The following is a 13232-nucleotide window of genomic DNA, read 5'->3' as shown; positions in this document are numbered from 1 at the left end:
ATAGTTAGAGAGAGAATCTGCCACGTTCTAAAAACCTCCACTAATCTCTTTCTCCTGTGTTTAGACCACTGCTGTTACAACCCATACATGTTGAGACTTTTTGTCTTCACTCCTGGTGTTCTCTATGAGTTTTCAAACCCAGCTATAAGCATCAGTCAGATGTAAGGGCTAATATTATGAAACTTCAAAGTATACCATATTAAGATCCTGAATGGTGTCACCTTGAAAAAGAGAACAGTAACATAAAAAAGCGTAAATAAAAATTCTACATTTATAAAGTAAATGTTAATATTATGAAACAAATATTACACAGTAAATCACAATAAGGGTAATGTGGAGATTAATTATAGAATAACATTTCATACAATTATATATTTATTTTTTCATGAACCATTTTACCACAACTGTGTGTATTTGATCAACAAAAGCAGGTAACTTGATTCACTAACCATCCTGAGTCACAACATGACTTACTACAACTGTCATTTTATGAGTGGGTATAAAGGGATTCATTAAAACCCAGTAGTTTTGTATCTAGTAAATGTTTAGTTATAATAATAATAAAAAAAATGTTAAAAATGACAAATATGTTGTTTTTAATGATTACTTTGTCTGTATCCTCCTTAAATGATGTCTTTTCCCCCCCAAACTCTCTTAACTAGTGAGATGCAACAAAATAAATCTCCATGACACTAAATGTGACAGAAAGGAAGGGTAAAACTGGATAAGTGAGATATATTCACTACATTATACTGTTAAAAAAAAAAGCTAAACAAATAAAACCCCTGATATTAAGGTTGTATTTTCACCAATGTAAAGCTGATTACATGCATATCCTGATTGCATTACACTGAAAATAAACTCAACTACCATTTGCTTTGTTACTTGTGTTGTGTGTAACTTTTACAGATTTACAGAGAAATTACAGGTATAAATTTGACCATCATGGGAGAAAACCTGGATAAAATGTAAGAGAATGCGTGAGCCCAAACTGACTGGACAAAATTTAGGAAAATTCTTAAAAATCTTAAAAATCATTTATTTAAATACTTATATTTGATAATACTTATCAAATAACTTGTTGATATGGAAAGTGTCTTTTGTAAATTCATTATTGCAAAACATTAAACAGTTTGAAACTTTTCCATAATTATGCTCCTCTCTCATTTTGCTTACAGAATGCTCATATTAAATGTAGGCATTCAAATGTTTGACTTTAAATTACATTACCATGTTTTATCAACTTTTGAAAGTTATTTGCAGAACCATTATTACCATTATTACACATTTCACACAGCTATATTACTAACATGTTAATAAATACAAAAGTGTTGTACACCATTTTATGTTTTCCCAGCTGGACAGATATAGGAGAGGATGACATCAACCATGTTTTTAATAATGAGTTGGGGTGGGTGTAGGTCATGTGGTAGGTAATGGGCCAGCACCATTTCCCAGGCATCCAGAAACTTCACATTGAGTCCTTTGAACATTCCACGCAGCACAGTATCAATCTGCAGACAGAACCAGTTGCTATAGAACAGGCTATGTGCTGGATTCAACTTCTGCATGTTGGGAGTGCGGATCACCACCAACGTATCTGGCTCACGGTTTAGCAGCCGCACCACAGCCTTCCGAATTTGCCGTAGTCGCCGTATATATGCTTCAATTGGGTAAGTGCCGAAGTGAGCCCACACACTTATAATGTACACAGTGTTTGGCCCACCCTGTATCCTGTCTATCTCATTTGCTACATAGCGCAGTTCAGAGGTGTACGCTGGGGGGCAGCGGAGGGGCGTCCCATGGCAGCGAAACTTCACTAGAATATTGTTAGTGTCATCCACAAGCATGAATGGTCCTACCTTCCTAAGGCTGTAAAGATTCAATGGTTTCAGGTCTACGAGAAGAGAAAGTGAGCATCATATTGGAGAAATTGGATAAACATTGAAAAACTATGGTGTTTACACAAGGAATTGATAAAACACAAAGAAAAACTTGCTCTTACTAGGAACAAACTTAGCAAGGTACTCAAACCACTGGCGTATTGTTGAATCTCCATGCATGTACACAAGCTTCCCTTTAAGACAACTTGTTATGGCTGATGAGTTAGTAAAATGCTGGATGGCTGAACCACTCAGAGACCTCCAGGTATCTTGAAAGTAGTAGCCAGCAGCATTGTTAGTACTTTCTACTTTGGTTTGATCTTTGAAGGGGGAAAAATATTAATGTTAATCACAAGATAGCTTACAATATAGACAAATCAGAGTGCAATCTATACGTTTAAATGTGAAGTGAGGGATTTGTGCTTTGGATTTGTGATAGTCTGTAATGTTGGAGTCTATTTTTTAAAAGAACCTTTTAAAATGATGCCTGTATGTCATAAGTGGTTCATTGAGGGTATTTAATTAAGCAGTGAAATGCAGCAACTGCATTAATATTTAACAAAAACAATAATAAAATATTCATTAGAGTATGTTCAAATGTTTGAAAAGTTGTGAAGTCTCAAATCTTAATTAACTTAGCAGACCATAATTGACATTTTAGCATTAATTACTCAGGTCAAGAATTGTTATTAGGAACTGTCATAAGAGCATAATAAATTACGTGACCCTGGGTAAAAAGCCAATGCAAAATCCCACCATGACACTAAGTACCCACAGAATGGGTGTCCAAAGTCTGGCCCCAGGGGCAGTTGTGGCCTGCAGACAGATGTTATACAGGCTTCTCTAAAAAGTGTCATATGTGGCACACTGGCTAACAGATTACAATTTTTCCTTAAATTGATCTGTGATATAAGCAATGCCTCCCCATTTTCCTCTAGAAGGGGAAACACCCTTTTTTGTGGGCTATAAATAGACATTATTATTATTTAATTACCAAATAGGTATTCAATATTGGTGTCAAATAAGATCAAGTTTTTTGTGTATCTGCATCCTAAAACATTGTGGTATCATCCAGATTTTTGTGGTCAGACAGTGGAACTGGACAATATCAGCTCAGTGCATAATATCAGCTCCCTCAGCAGAAGTCAGGACTTCTTGGAACAGAACACCCGTTTGACAAAGTCCAATCAGCTCACACAATTGTTGAAATAATTGCAGTGTAAAGAAAAACTTACTATTTTCTGCAGGTAATACAGTCACATTCTCCATCTTTGCTGTGGGTATAGGCACTTTGATATTTACACCGCTGAAACAGCATCGTAATTTTTTTTAATTCATTATATTACTATCATTTATATATTTTTTAAACTTTATATAACCATTTACAGCAAGAGTAATTAAATCAGAGCAAATCTTCTTAGGACCTGATTTTCCCAGTTTTCTAAAATAACAGAAATTAGTAAAGGAAATTAATAAAAGAAAATAAATAAAGGAAATGAATCCAGACTTAAAAAGCTTTCAAAAAGGATCTTTACAAATAGACTTCAGCTGCCATCTTACCTCTTGAAAAACTCTGCTTCATTCTTGTTTAAGAGGGGCTTCCCATAATACCCTATATAATGATTTATTCGTGTGTCACAGCCTAGTTTTTTGGGTTTGTAGCAGTACCAGGGCTCTCCAGTTTCAAGATCAGTGTAATTACAGAGAGGTTTCTGGTTGTGAGGAAGACACATGTCACACTCAGTGGTCTCTGATAGGTCACCAGAGCGGAACTGGCTTTTAAAAATCATTGTGTGAGTTTGCTCTTTTCGTAATCTCTTGAGCACTGCCACTGCCTCACTAGGATGCACCATAGTAATTTCTACTTGCACTTCACCAGCCCACAGCAGTGGGAACAGCACTGTATAGTTCCCATCATTGTGGTCATGCACCTTCCCTACAACCCCAGCACCTAGCTTGGGTGAATGCAGCCTGGCTGTCAGGAAATCTCCTCCATGCCTCTTAGGTAGGCCCAAGAAGTTGTGCACATGGACATTAACCACAAGCTGACCACCTATGTGTTGCTCTGGTTCACCTTGAACCACATAGTAGCTCTTGGCAGGGTTACTGCTGAACTCCGCAGGGAGGTCTTTCACTGGTGGATCTGGCCATGCAATGGAATTGAACAAATGTCTCTCTTCTATGGCCTCTTCTGCAGTGGGCTTTTGGACAAATTGTGCACAGTACGTGTAATTTACCTCCGCCAGCAACACATTATCGGGAGTCTCAAAGGCTGAGTGGATGCTGCTCTGTATTTTGTAGAAGGTGGATGTTAGTTGATCATTAAAATCCTGTAAACAGTGAAAAGAGCACATTTGAAGCTAATACACAACCAAAGCAGTAGACACAAATCAGGAAAAGTCTTGAAGACACAACAGCAGTAATTACTAGCAGTAGACTTTGTAATTAATCCTTAACATATTTTGGTGATGTATTTAGTTTAAAAAGTTATTTTACTTTCACTTGCATAATTGAGGACACTCTGCAATGAAATTAAACTAAAGCACAAATCTAATGCACCAAATATGCATTCTAATATATAATATAATGGTAGAAAATATGGAAGAAGAAAATGATAGACTGCTTTGGCACATAATTTTGTGCCGTTCTACGGATATAGAGATATGTGGCCCCATTTGGTATAGTGACAAACTCTGGTATAGTGACTGAACTGACTTTGAGAGTAGGATAAAGCAAGTTACAAAATCCAAAAAAATGTATGAAAGAGTCAATATTAGTAGACAAATAAAGTATGCAATTTAGCTTTTCAGACCATGTTGACCAGGATACCTTTCCACATACACTGTATTTCCTTGGCATATATTCAGAGCCAGTGACTTATGTCCAAAAGGCATCACTACAGCAGGGAAAGTTACCCTTATTTAGAGATGCGTTATCTGTGGGTTATACATCTGTTCTACTAGCATGTTTTATACAATAACCAAGGCACTTCCATATAAGGCTTAGTACTTTGTCTTCTCCTTTTCTCCCTCTATACTTACTCTCTTGGCAAAGTTATATCCTCACATGGGTACCACTGCTATGCCGATGACACCCAACTTATCTTCTCCTTCACTCCCTCAGATACCACAGCTTCTGCTCAGATCTCAGCATGTCTGGAGGACATTTCATCTTGGATGACAGCTCATCAGCTGAAACTCAATCCCAGCAGAACTGAACTACTGCTCATCCCAGGTGATTCATCCGCAGCCCAGGATCTTGCATTATCTCTGAACATCAACTTTCCTTTTCCTCCCATGTTGCTAATGTGACACGCTCATGTCGATTTCTTCTGTACAACATCAGAAGGATTTGACCATTTCTATCCACACTGGCTACTCAGGTGCCTGTTCAATCTCTGGTCATTTTGAGACAAGACTACTGCAACTCTCTTCTGGCAGGTCTACCTCTGAACGCAATTCATCCACTGCAAATGATCCAAAATGCTGCTGCACAACTTGTTTTTAACCTGCCTAAGTTCTCCCAGACCACCCCACTGCTTCATTCCCTCCACTGGCTTCCGGTAGCTGCACGCATCAGATTCAAAACACTGATGCTGGCCTACAAAGCCAAGAATGGACCAGCGCCATCATACCTCAAAGCTCTCATTACTCCTTGCGCTGCACCTCGCTCCCCCTGATCTACTAGCACTGCTTGACTGGACCCACCATCTCTCAGGGTAAAAGGTAGGTATACATCTAGACTCTTCTCTGTTCTGGCACTGAGGTGGTGGAATGAACTTCCCCTAGACGTCCGTACAGCCGAGTCACTGACTGTCTGACCTACCTCTTCCTGAAACACTTAAACTAGCTCTAATTTTTTCCCTGTTTTTTTATTATTTTTTTTTATGTATTGTTGTATGTTGTAATTGTTGTATGTTGTATCTACATATTTACTCAGTTTTTAGGCTAATGGTATCCCAAGTCTTTGACCTATTGAACCAGTGTTCAATATTCAATGTTTTCACTGATAGAGACTTTAAAGCACTTTTGTACATCGTCTGCCAAATGCCAGAAATGTAAATGTACTCACCTCCAGAGATGTGATGTTGCTAATGAGCAGTATAAATCCTACTACTGCCAATAGAACAAAGATAAGCGACAACCTTGGTATGCGTCCATCCATGACTGGGTGCCACAGTCACAGTTAGCAATCAGCAAATAACCTAAAAAAGAAATTTGAACAACCTATTATAATTATTATTAGTAGTAGCATTGTTATTATTATTATTATTATTATTATTATTATTATTATTATTATTATATTACTCCAATACTATAACTATAATTACTGTAATTACTACATTAATAATATAAAATAGTGCTTTGCATATAAAAGTTAAGTAAAATAACCAATAAACCAACCAACAAATAAACAAATAAATACATCTATGAACATGGGTGATACAATGGCACAGAGGCATGGCACCAGTATCCCCAGTTTGGACTTTTGTTGGGTCTGTGCAGAGTTTTGATTATTCATCCTGTATGATGAATTTGCCACACAGGTATGGTTGCACAGGTATTGATGCAGTAGGACCAAAACATACAATATATACACTATATGGCCTATAACATTATAGAATATAGAACATTTTGGACTTTCATTGGGTTACTGTCTGTGCAGAGTTTTGATTATTCATCCTGTATGGTGAATTTGCCACACAGGTATGGTGTGATACAGACCAGCTTGAATCAGAGAGGTTTATACTTGATGTAGTAGGACCAAAACATACCATATATACACTACATGGCCTATAACATTATAGAACCTGAATGTTTTGATAAGGTTGGTATGGAAGAACTTGAGAGGCCTACAGAGAGCTCTGACCTCCATGCTACAGAACACCTTTGGGATGAACGACAACTGTACTCCAGGCCTCCTCACCTGATCTCATTTGAAAGGAACTAAATATGAAATGGGATAAACAACAAGTACATATGGCTGTGATAATAAACTTTTGCCATATATTGTATCTACATGAACTGCTGGTCTGTCGTGACACTTGGCAGGATGAATGTAGCCTCAGTAATGAAATAGTACTTAATCGTGATTTGAGACAAAAGTCTTGTTTGTTCAGAAGTAGACAGTTCTGAATTTTTTTTTATCTTATGGCCACATACACTATATATCCTTGACATATAGGAAGCAATCATTAATTCTTTCTGTGTAGTTGCACATGTTCTCTGATCACTGGGACAAAAGGCTGCCTTGCTGTTTTGCATGCTTTTCACCTGTTTAGAACTGGTTTCAGACATTTCAGAAGTCACTCTTTATTAGAATAGACATAATAGAGGTGTGGTTTGAGCAGTCAAGGAAGGGTGGGGTGTAGCGTTGTAAGCAGTTGGAATGTTAGTGCCAACAAGGTTTAGAATAACAAGTTTAGTAACCTTTTTTATCAGTAGTTCCTGATTGCCATTAGGTTAATCACAGGTATCAAATTAGGTAATGCACATGTTTCAGTCTCATCATGATGAAATCATGCTCACCTATAACAGATACTGTGTATAGATGCTGCTGTGGTTGATTTCTTCTTCATTTTTCTTTATGCTGATGGTGAAATGATCATGCTGTGTGACAGGCAGTAGTCTTATTTAGTCTGTCTACAAACTTTGTTCTGGAGCAGTGAATCATCCAAGTAAATTGACATAATCAATCAGTCAGTCAGTCAATCAATCAATCAATTAATCAATCAAACAGACAAAGCCCAATACATGCAAACCTAATGCATACAGCATGATTCATACTGCCTCTTGCCATACTGTAAGATGCTATTTGGAAAATAAAAGTGTAACATCATAATAATATTAAGCTGAAGTACTACACCAAAACAGTTAATCTTAAAATAATGATGATATAATATGTGACAGATTTGTTTACAAAATATTTTAATGTGTTAATTTATGTTAGACCAACAAGCAGATAACTTGTTAATCACCCGCCTTGATTCTCAGCACCAGTGTCGGCGCACTGCGGCGCATCGCGGACCTTGCGCCCTAAATTTGAATATTTATCCTATTAAAAGTTTTTTTTTTAATCTCCATTTCTGAAAAACAAAACCTTTGAGATTCACAGACAGCACTTTAAAAGAGAAAATACAGAAACCTAGTAAATGGCTACACAGCCTCCTCCGTCTCCGGCAGCTAAAGAGAGAGCAAATAACGCGTCCGATAAGAAACACTTTATTGGACCACAGAAGCGGGATGTTAAAGAAAATGAAGGTCCAGTTGGTTTAGCTAACGTTTGAGAAAAAAAAAAACACCTGTGTGGATGGACAGCGTTCTCTGGAGATTCAGTACCAGCACGCGCTACCTGAAACTATTTTAAAGGTAGCCTAAGCCATTTAATTAGCTTTTATGCCAGCCTTTTCTTTATTGTTATGTAAAATACTGAATGATTTTGGGATTAATATTAATATTTAATAATTATATTTATGGTTATTAATTAGAATTATGAATCATTTAATATTACAATGTATAAATTAAAAATTGTGTATTGTGTGTATTGTACAGGGTTAAAATATAAAACATGGAAGTAAAAGACTTACCGAAACAACTGAGTAAGTCTAGTGTATGAGGGCAGCATGTGAGTCAAGACTGTCTCCGGGGAGATCCTCAAAGTTTTCTCTACTAATGTAGAAATGTTGTTCCAAAGGTGTTTGCCCAATCGACCAGCGAACACTGATGATTCAGTATGGGAAGCCGAACACATCAAAGTGGGACGAAACCGCGCCACCCGATTGCGCCGCCCAGGGCGGACCAAATATCTGCGCGGCCCAATGGACAGAGCAGCGCGACAATCCGGATAGCGCAGAGATGAGCTGGTTTACTTGTGCAGCCCAGGACCAGTTTCAGTCGAGCAGCATGAACCAACACTGAAAAAAATCTGGAGTGAAATTTACTTGAAAAAAGCTAGGCAACAATTTCCACACACACAAATTCTAAGTAAAGTATACGAGATAATCCCAAGTAAATTATACTAAGATAAACGAAGTACTTTCTGTCTAAATATTTAAGTAAAGTTTACTTGAAATATTCTGTTCAGGAAATAATCCCAAGTAAATTATACCAAGACAAACGAAGTACTTTCTGTCCAAATATTTAAGTGAAGTACAGTAATATTCTGTTCTTGGTACAAAAATGTACTTACTTTTCTTAAGTAATCTTTATTTAAACGTTTCTAAATACTTGCTTTTTTAAATTTTTGATTCAGTTATATTCGAGTAATGGTTACATAGTATTTTGTTTAATAAAATATACTAAATTACAGTAAACAACAACAAGATCAAGATTTACAATAAACTCTAAGCTTTATTGTAATTTCAACCACATATATCTGACGCAGTACATAGTGAATTGAAACAACGTTTCTCCAGGACCTGGTGCTACATAAACATACAACATATAGCTTAAACACAAGAACAACATAAAGCTAGGACCGAAAGATTCGTCCAAGCCACATAAAGTGTAAAGGGTGCAGCTAGGTGCAAACAAAGCAATGAAAGACAGTGCAGAAATAATAAATACAAAAAAAATAAGACAACACAAAACAAAGGGCAATTTAGCACCGAAAAAAAGAAAAGAACATGCAAGGAACTGTAATGAAATGTATAAAATGAGATGATGATGAACTTTGGGACCTGACAACATGTATTGTGCAAAAATACAATAGCAGCAGTTGAGGTAGTGCAAAATAGAAATAAACATAAATATGAATATAAATATAGCAGCAGATGAAATACACGGGGGTTGAGGTAATGCAATAAATATCGAAGAATATAGGTTATGTGAGTGTGAGTGTATCCACACAGGTGAGAGAGAGAGTGAGTGTGGGTGTGTGTATGTGTGTATGAGAGACAGACAGTTATGAACAGTTCAGTCCTAAGTGTGTGTGTGTGTGTTTGTGTGTGTGTGTGAGAGAGAGAGAGTTTTGTACAGTTCAGTCCCAGGTGTTGAGGAGCCTGATGGCTTGAGGAAAGAAACTGTTCAACAGTCTGCTTGTGAGGGCCCGAATGCTCCGGTACCTCTTTCCAGATGGCAGGAGGGTGAAGAGTATGTGTGAGGGGTGTGTGGGGTGTGTAAGAGTGTGTGTGGGATCATCCACAATGCTGTTAGGTTTGCAGATGCAGCGTGTAGTGTAAATGTCCTTGATAGAGGGAAGAGGTACTCCGATGATCTTTTCAGCTGTCTTCACTATCCGTTGAAGGGTCTTGCGATCCGAGACGGTGCAGTTCCCAAACCAGGCAGTGATGCAGCTGCTCAGGACGCTCTCGATGGTCCCTCTGTAGAACACAGTCAGGATGGAGGGAGGGAGATGGGCTTTCCTCAGCCTTCTCAGGAAGTAGAGGCACTGCTGGGCTTTCTTGGTGATGGAGCTGGTGTTGAGTGACCAGGAGAAGTCCTCTGCCAGATGAACACCAAGGAATTTGGTGCTCTTGACGATCTCCACAGAGGATCCGTCGATGGACAGCGGAGAATGGTCACTCTCTCCTGAAGTCAACACCCATCTCTTTAGTCTTGTTGATGTTCAGAGACAGGTTGTTGGCTCTACACCATACTGTTAGCTGCTGCACCTCCTCTCTGTAAGCTGACTCGTCATTCTTGCTGATGAGACCCACCACAGTCATGTCATCGGCGAACTTGACGAGGTGGTTGGAGCTGTGCATCAGGTGGAAAAGAGGAAAAAGGCCCAAATGTAATGATCTTAATAAACCATATTATAAAAAACATGTCAAAGTGAATGTATGACCTATTTTAATCTACTTACCATGCACTAGCAGATAATGCCAATTTGCTGAACAAAATCACAGTGATCTGGAAAGTACATTAAATGTAACAAATATAGTCATTATGTGTATAGTCATATACAAAATTCTCTGTAACATATTGCAGCATAATAGCAAAATAAAAATAAAAAAAAACAACTCTTCTATAAATATTCCTAAATAAGTATCAGCATCTTCTCACAAGATCAAGCAGTTAACATACCTTCAGTATTGAGTCATGGATGGCATAGCAAGTCAGGCAATCCTGATGTCAATTAACACACAGAGATCATATACGCACAATATTATTGAAGAAAATTGCAGTCATGTGTATCTTATACAAAAACGTATTTCTGCAGCATTTGATTAATTATATATTATGGCATGTCCTTTAGGAATATAATGAATGAGAATATTGATTGAATAACTTGAGAATATTTATTCAATATAAATTTATAAATATTATTGTCAGGAACAGCTGGACAGTTGGAACCTTGGAAGCCTGCTTCTTTGTGTGTCTTTTGTTACGCCCTTCCTATTGTTCCTATCCTGATTGTGTCACCTGTATCCCATTAGCCCTAATGTCTACCCCTATAAATAGGGATCCTTGTGTTTGTGTCCTTGTCCATGATTGTTATCTGTACTGTGGTTTCTGTTGGGGTTTTGTTTGCTAGGTTCCATGTCCAAGCTAAGGTCTAGGTTTTGTTTTGTTAACCACGCCATGTCTAGTGTTACGTTTGTTTCCCTATGTCGCGTCTTAAATGTAATAAAAGCAGTGCTTCGCTGAATCCTGCGCATGGGTCTCATTACACTGTGTGCTGGTGTGCGCACACACACCACGGGAGTCTGGGGGTCCCAGACGTTACAATTATAATTACAAATATTTATTTATTTAATATTTATTCATTTTCTAAGGACCATTTCAACAACAAAGCAATTAACGTTAGTTAACATTATTTTAGTTTAAAACAAGCACGAACCGATTATTTACCCGAACTTTACACATGAAAAGGTAGGCAAAATCATCGCAAAGTCAATGGTTAGCCTAACAGTTAAGTTACGTAGCATGCACTTCAGGGATGGATGGGTTTGGAGCCATTACACGAAACTGAAACAACGTAACATCAGAAGCTAACGTTAAGCAGAATACAGGTCTGGAGCAGTAATTAGCTGAGATAAATAGCGAGGATAGTCCGTTTCAAGTCAAGTGACGAGGTTAACTAGCCTGCTAACAAGCAAGCTGGCTAGCTTACTCCCCATCGGCTAACAGTAATGTTAACGCTACTGTTACGTATTTGGTGGTAGTGACTTTGGTTGACAAGCTACAAGCAGGAGCTCAAGCAAATACACTTACTGTGAAAGTCAGTATCTCTTTTAAAAGTGCATCCAGTCATCCGCACGACCCACGAAGCTCAGCCACCATCCAAGTGATATCATTTCGAGTTTCGAGTGCAAACACTCCCCTGACGTCACCCAAGGTGAGGGTTGCTAGATATGGTCACATTACTGAAGTAAAGTTAACTTAGTCTTAAAGAACGGTGTATGACATGCAGTAATTAAGTTAATCTTACTTGTGGTTTTCATATAGACATTACACGTATTTATAATGATACAAAATTACATACAAATATAAAGTATCACATTAAAATTAAGACACTAAACTGAAGTAAAATTCAAAACACTATAATTTAATGTAAACTTTACTCATGTAATAAATATAATATTTACTGGGCCAAAAAGTCATTTTTTCCAGTGAACTTTGTAGTATATGCAGTGAATGGTTCAGCCTAGAACACCCCCACACAGTTTGTGTAGTGGTTACACCTGTAAGTGTACTGCACATGTTCAACCGATAGCTGGAGGTTCTCTGGTGACTGCCAAGTAAAGTACAAGCCCATGTGTGAACTCCGCTTTGTGTGTGTTATTGCTAGTGAGATGAGCAGAACATACAACAAACTGGAGCAGCGCTGCTTGAACCACAAACCTGCATGACCCACTGGGAAGCATTGCGCGACTCTGATGGAAATAGAAATAGAAATGTTGTATGTACATATTTACTCAGTTTTTAGGCTAATGGTATCCTAGGTCTGTGACCTATTGAACTAGTGTTAATGTATTCATTGATAGAGACTTTAAAGCACTTTTGTACGTCACTCTGGATAAGAGCGTCTGCCAAATGCCAGAAATGTAAATGTAAATGTACTCACCTCCAGAGATGTGATGTTGCTAATGAGCAGTATAAATCCTACTACTGCCAATAGAACAAAGATAAGCGACAATCTGGGTATGCGTCCATCCATGACTGGGTGCCACAGTCACAGTTAGCAATCAGCAAATAAACTAAAAAGAAATTTGAACAACCTATTATAATTATTATTAGTAGTAGTATTATTAGAATTAGTAGTAGCATTGTTGTTGTTGTTATTATTATTATTATTATTATTATTATTATTATTATATATTACTACAATACTATAACTATAATTACTGTAATTACTACATTAATAATATAAAAAATTGAGTCCAAAGTCTCAAAGTGCTTTGCA

At 37.5% G+C, this 13232-nt stretch overlaps 1 protein-coding gene and 1 long non-coding RNA gene across 5 annotated transcripts; both read right to left on the bottom strand.

Annotated features, from left to right (window-relative positions):
* Positions 1-338: 338 nt before the first annotated feature.
* LOC131355275 (NXPE family member 3-like) lies at positions 339-8628 on the bottom strand. 4 transcript variants are annotated; one of them, XM_058393642.1, is made up of 7 exons: positions 8470-8628; positions 7412-7492; positions 5955-6087; positions 3444-4213; positions 3119-3189; positions 2006-2203; positions 339-1897 (listed from the first exon to the last, which is right to left on the bottom strand). In XM_058393642.1, the coding sequence occupies exons 3-7, from the start codon at positions 6045-6047 to the stop codon at positions 1344-1346; spliced, it is 1686 nt and encodes a 561-aa protein (XP_058249625.1). In that variant the 5' UTR covers positions 6048-6087; positions 7412-7492; positions 8470-8628; the 3' UTR covers positions 339-1343. The 4 variants fall into 4 exon arrangements, with proteins under 4 accessions (XP_058249625.1, XP_058249626.1, XP_058249628.1 ...); XM_058393643.1 differs by having other exon boundaries at positions 7412-7539; positions 8470-8627; XM_058393645.1 differs by having other exon boundaries at positions 7412-7472; positions 8470-8623.
* Positions 8629-9235: 607 nt separating this feature from the next.
* Positions 9236-13096, bottom strand: LOC131354644 (uncharacterized). The gene is made up of 5 exons (XR_009204768.1): positions 12894-13096; positions 12041-12702; positions 10910-10951; positions 10689-10735; positions 9236-10579 (listed from the first exon to the last, which is right to left on the bottom strand). It is a non-coding gene; the product is annotated as an uncharacterized LOC131354644 (long non-coding RNA).
* Positions 13097-13232: the final 136 nt, after the last annotated feature.

The sequence above is a fragment of the Hemibagrus wyckioides genome, linkage group LG06 (assembly GCF_019097595.1).
Source record: "Hemibagrus wyckioides isolate EC202008001 linkage group LG06, SWU_Hwy_1.0, whole genome shotgun sequence".
Classification (NCBI taxonomy): domain Eukaryota; kingdom Metazoa; phylum Chordata; class Actinopteri; order Siluriformes; family Bagridae; genus Hemibagrus; species Hemibagrus wyckioides.
The sequence above is the reverse complement of the archived record's forward strand: the minus strand, read 5'-3'. Positions and strand labels throughout refer to the sequence as shown.

Coding starts and splice junctions, on each gene's coding strand:
- LOC131355275 (XM_058393642.1), bottom strand. CDS start 6,047: ATGGATGGACGCATACCAAGGTTGTCGCTTATCTTTGTTCTATTGGCA. Junction 4,214..5,954: donor GCAACATCACATCTCTGGAG/GTGAGTACATTT, acceptor CACTGTTTACAG/GATTTTAATGATCAACTAAC. Junction 3,190..3,443: donor GAAGCAGAGTTTTTCAAGAG/GTAAGATGGCAG, acceptor ATGCTGTTTCAG/CGGTGTAAATATCAAAGTGC.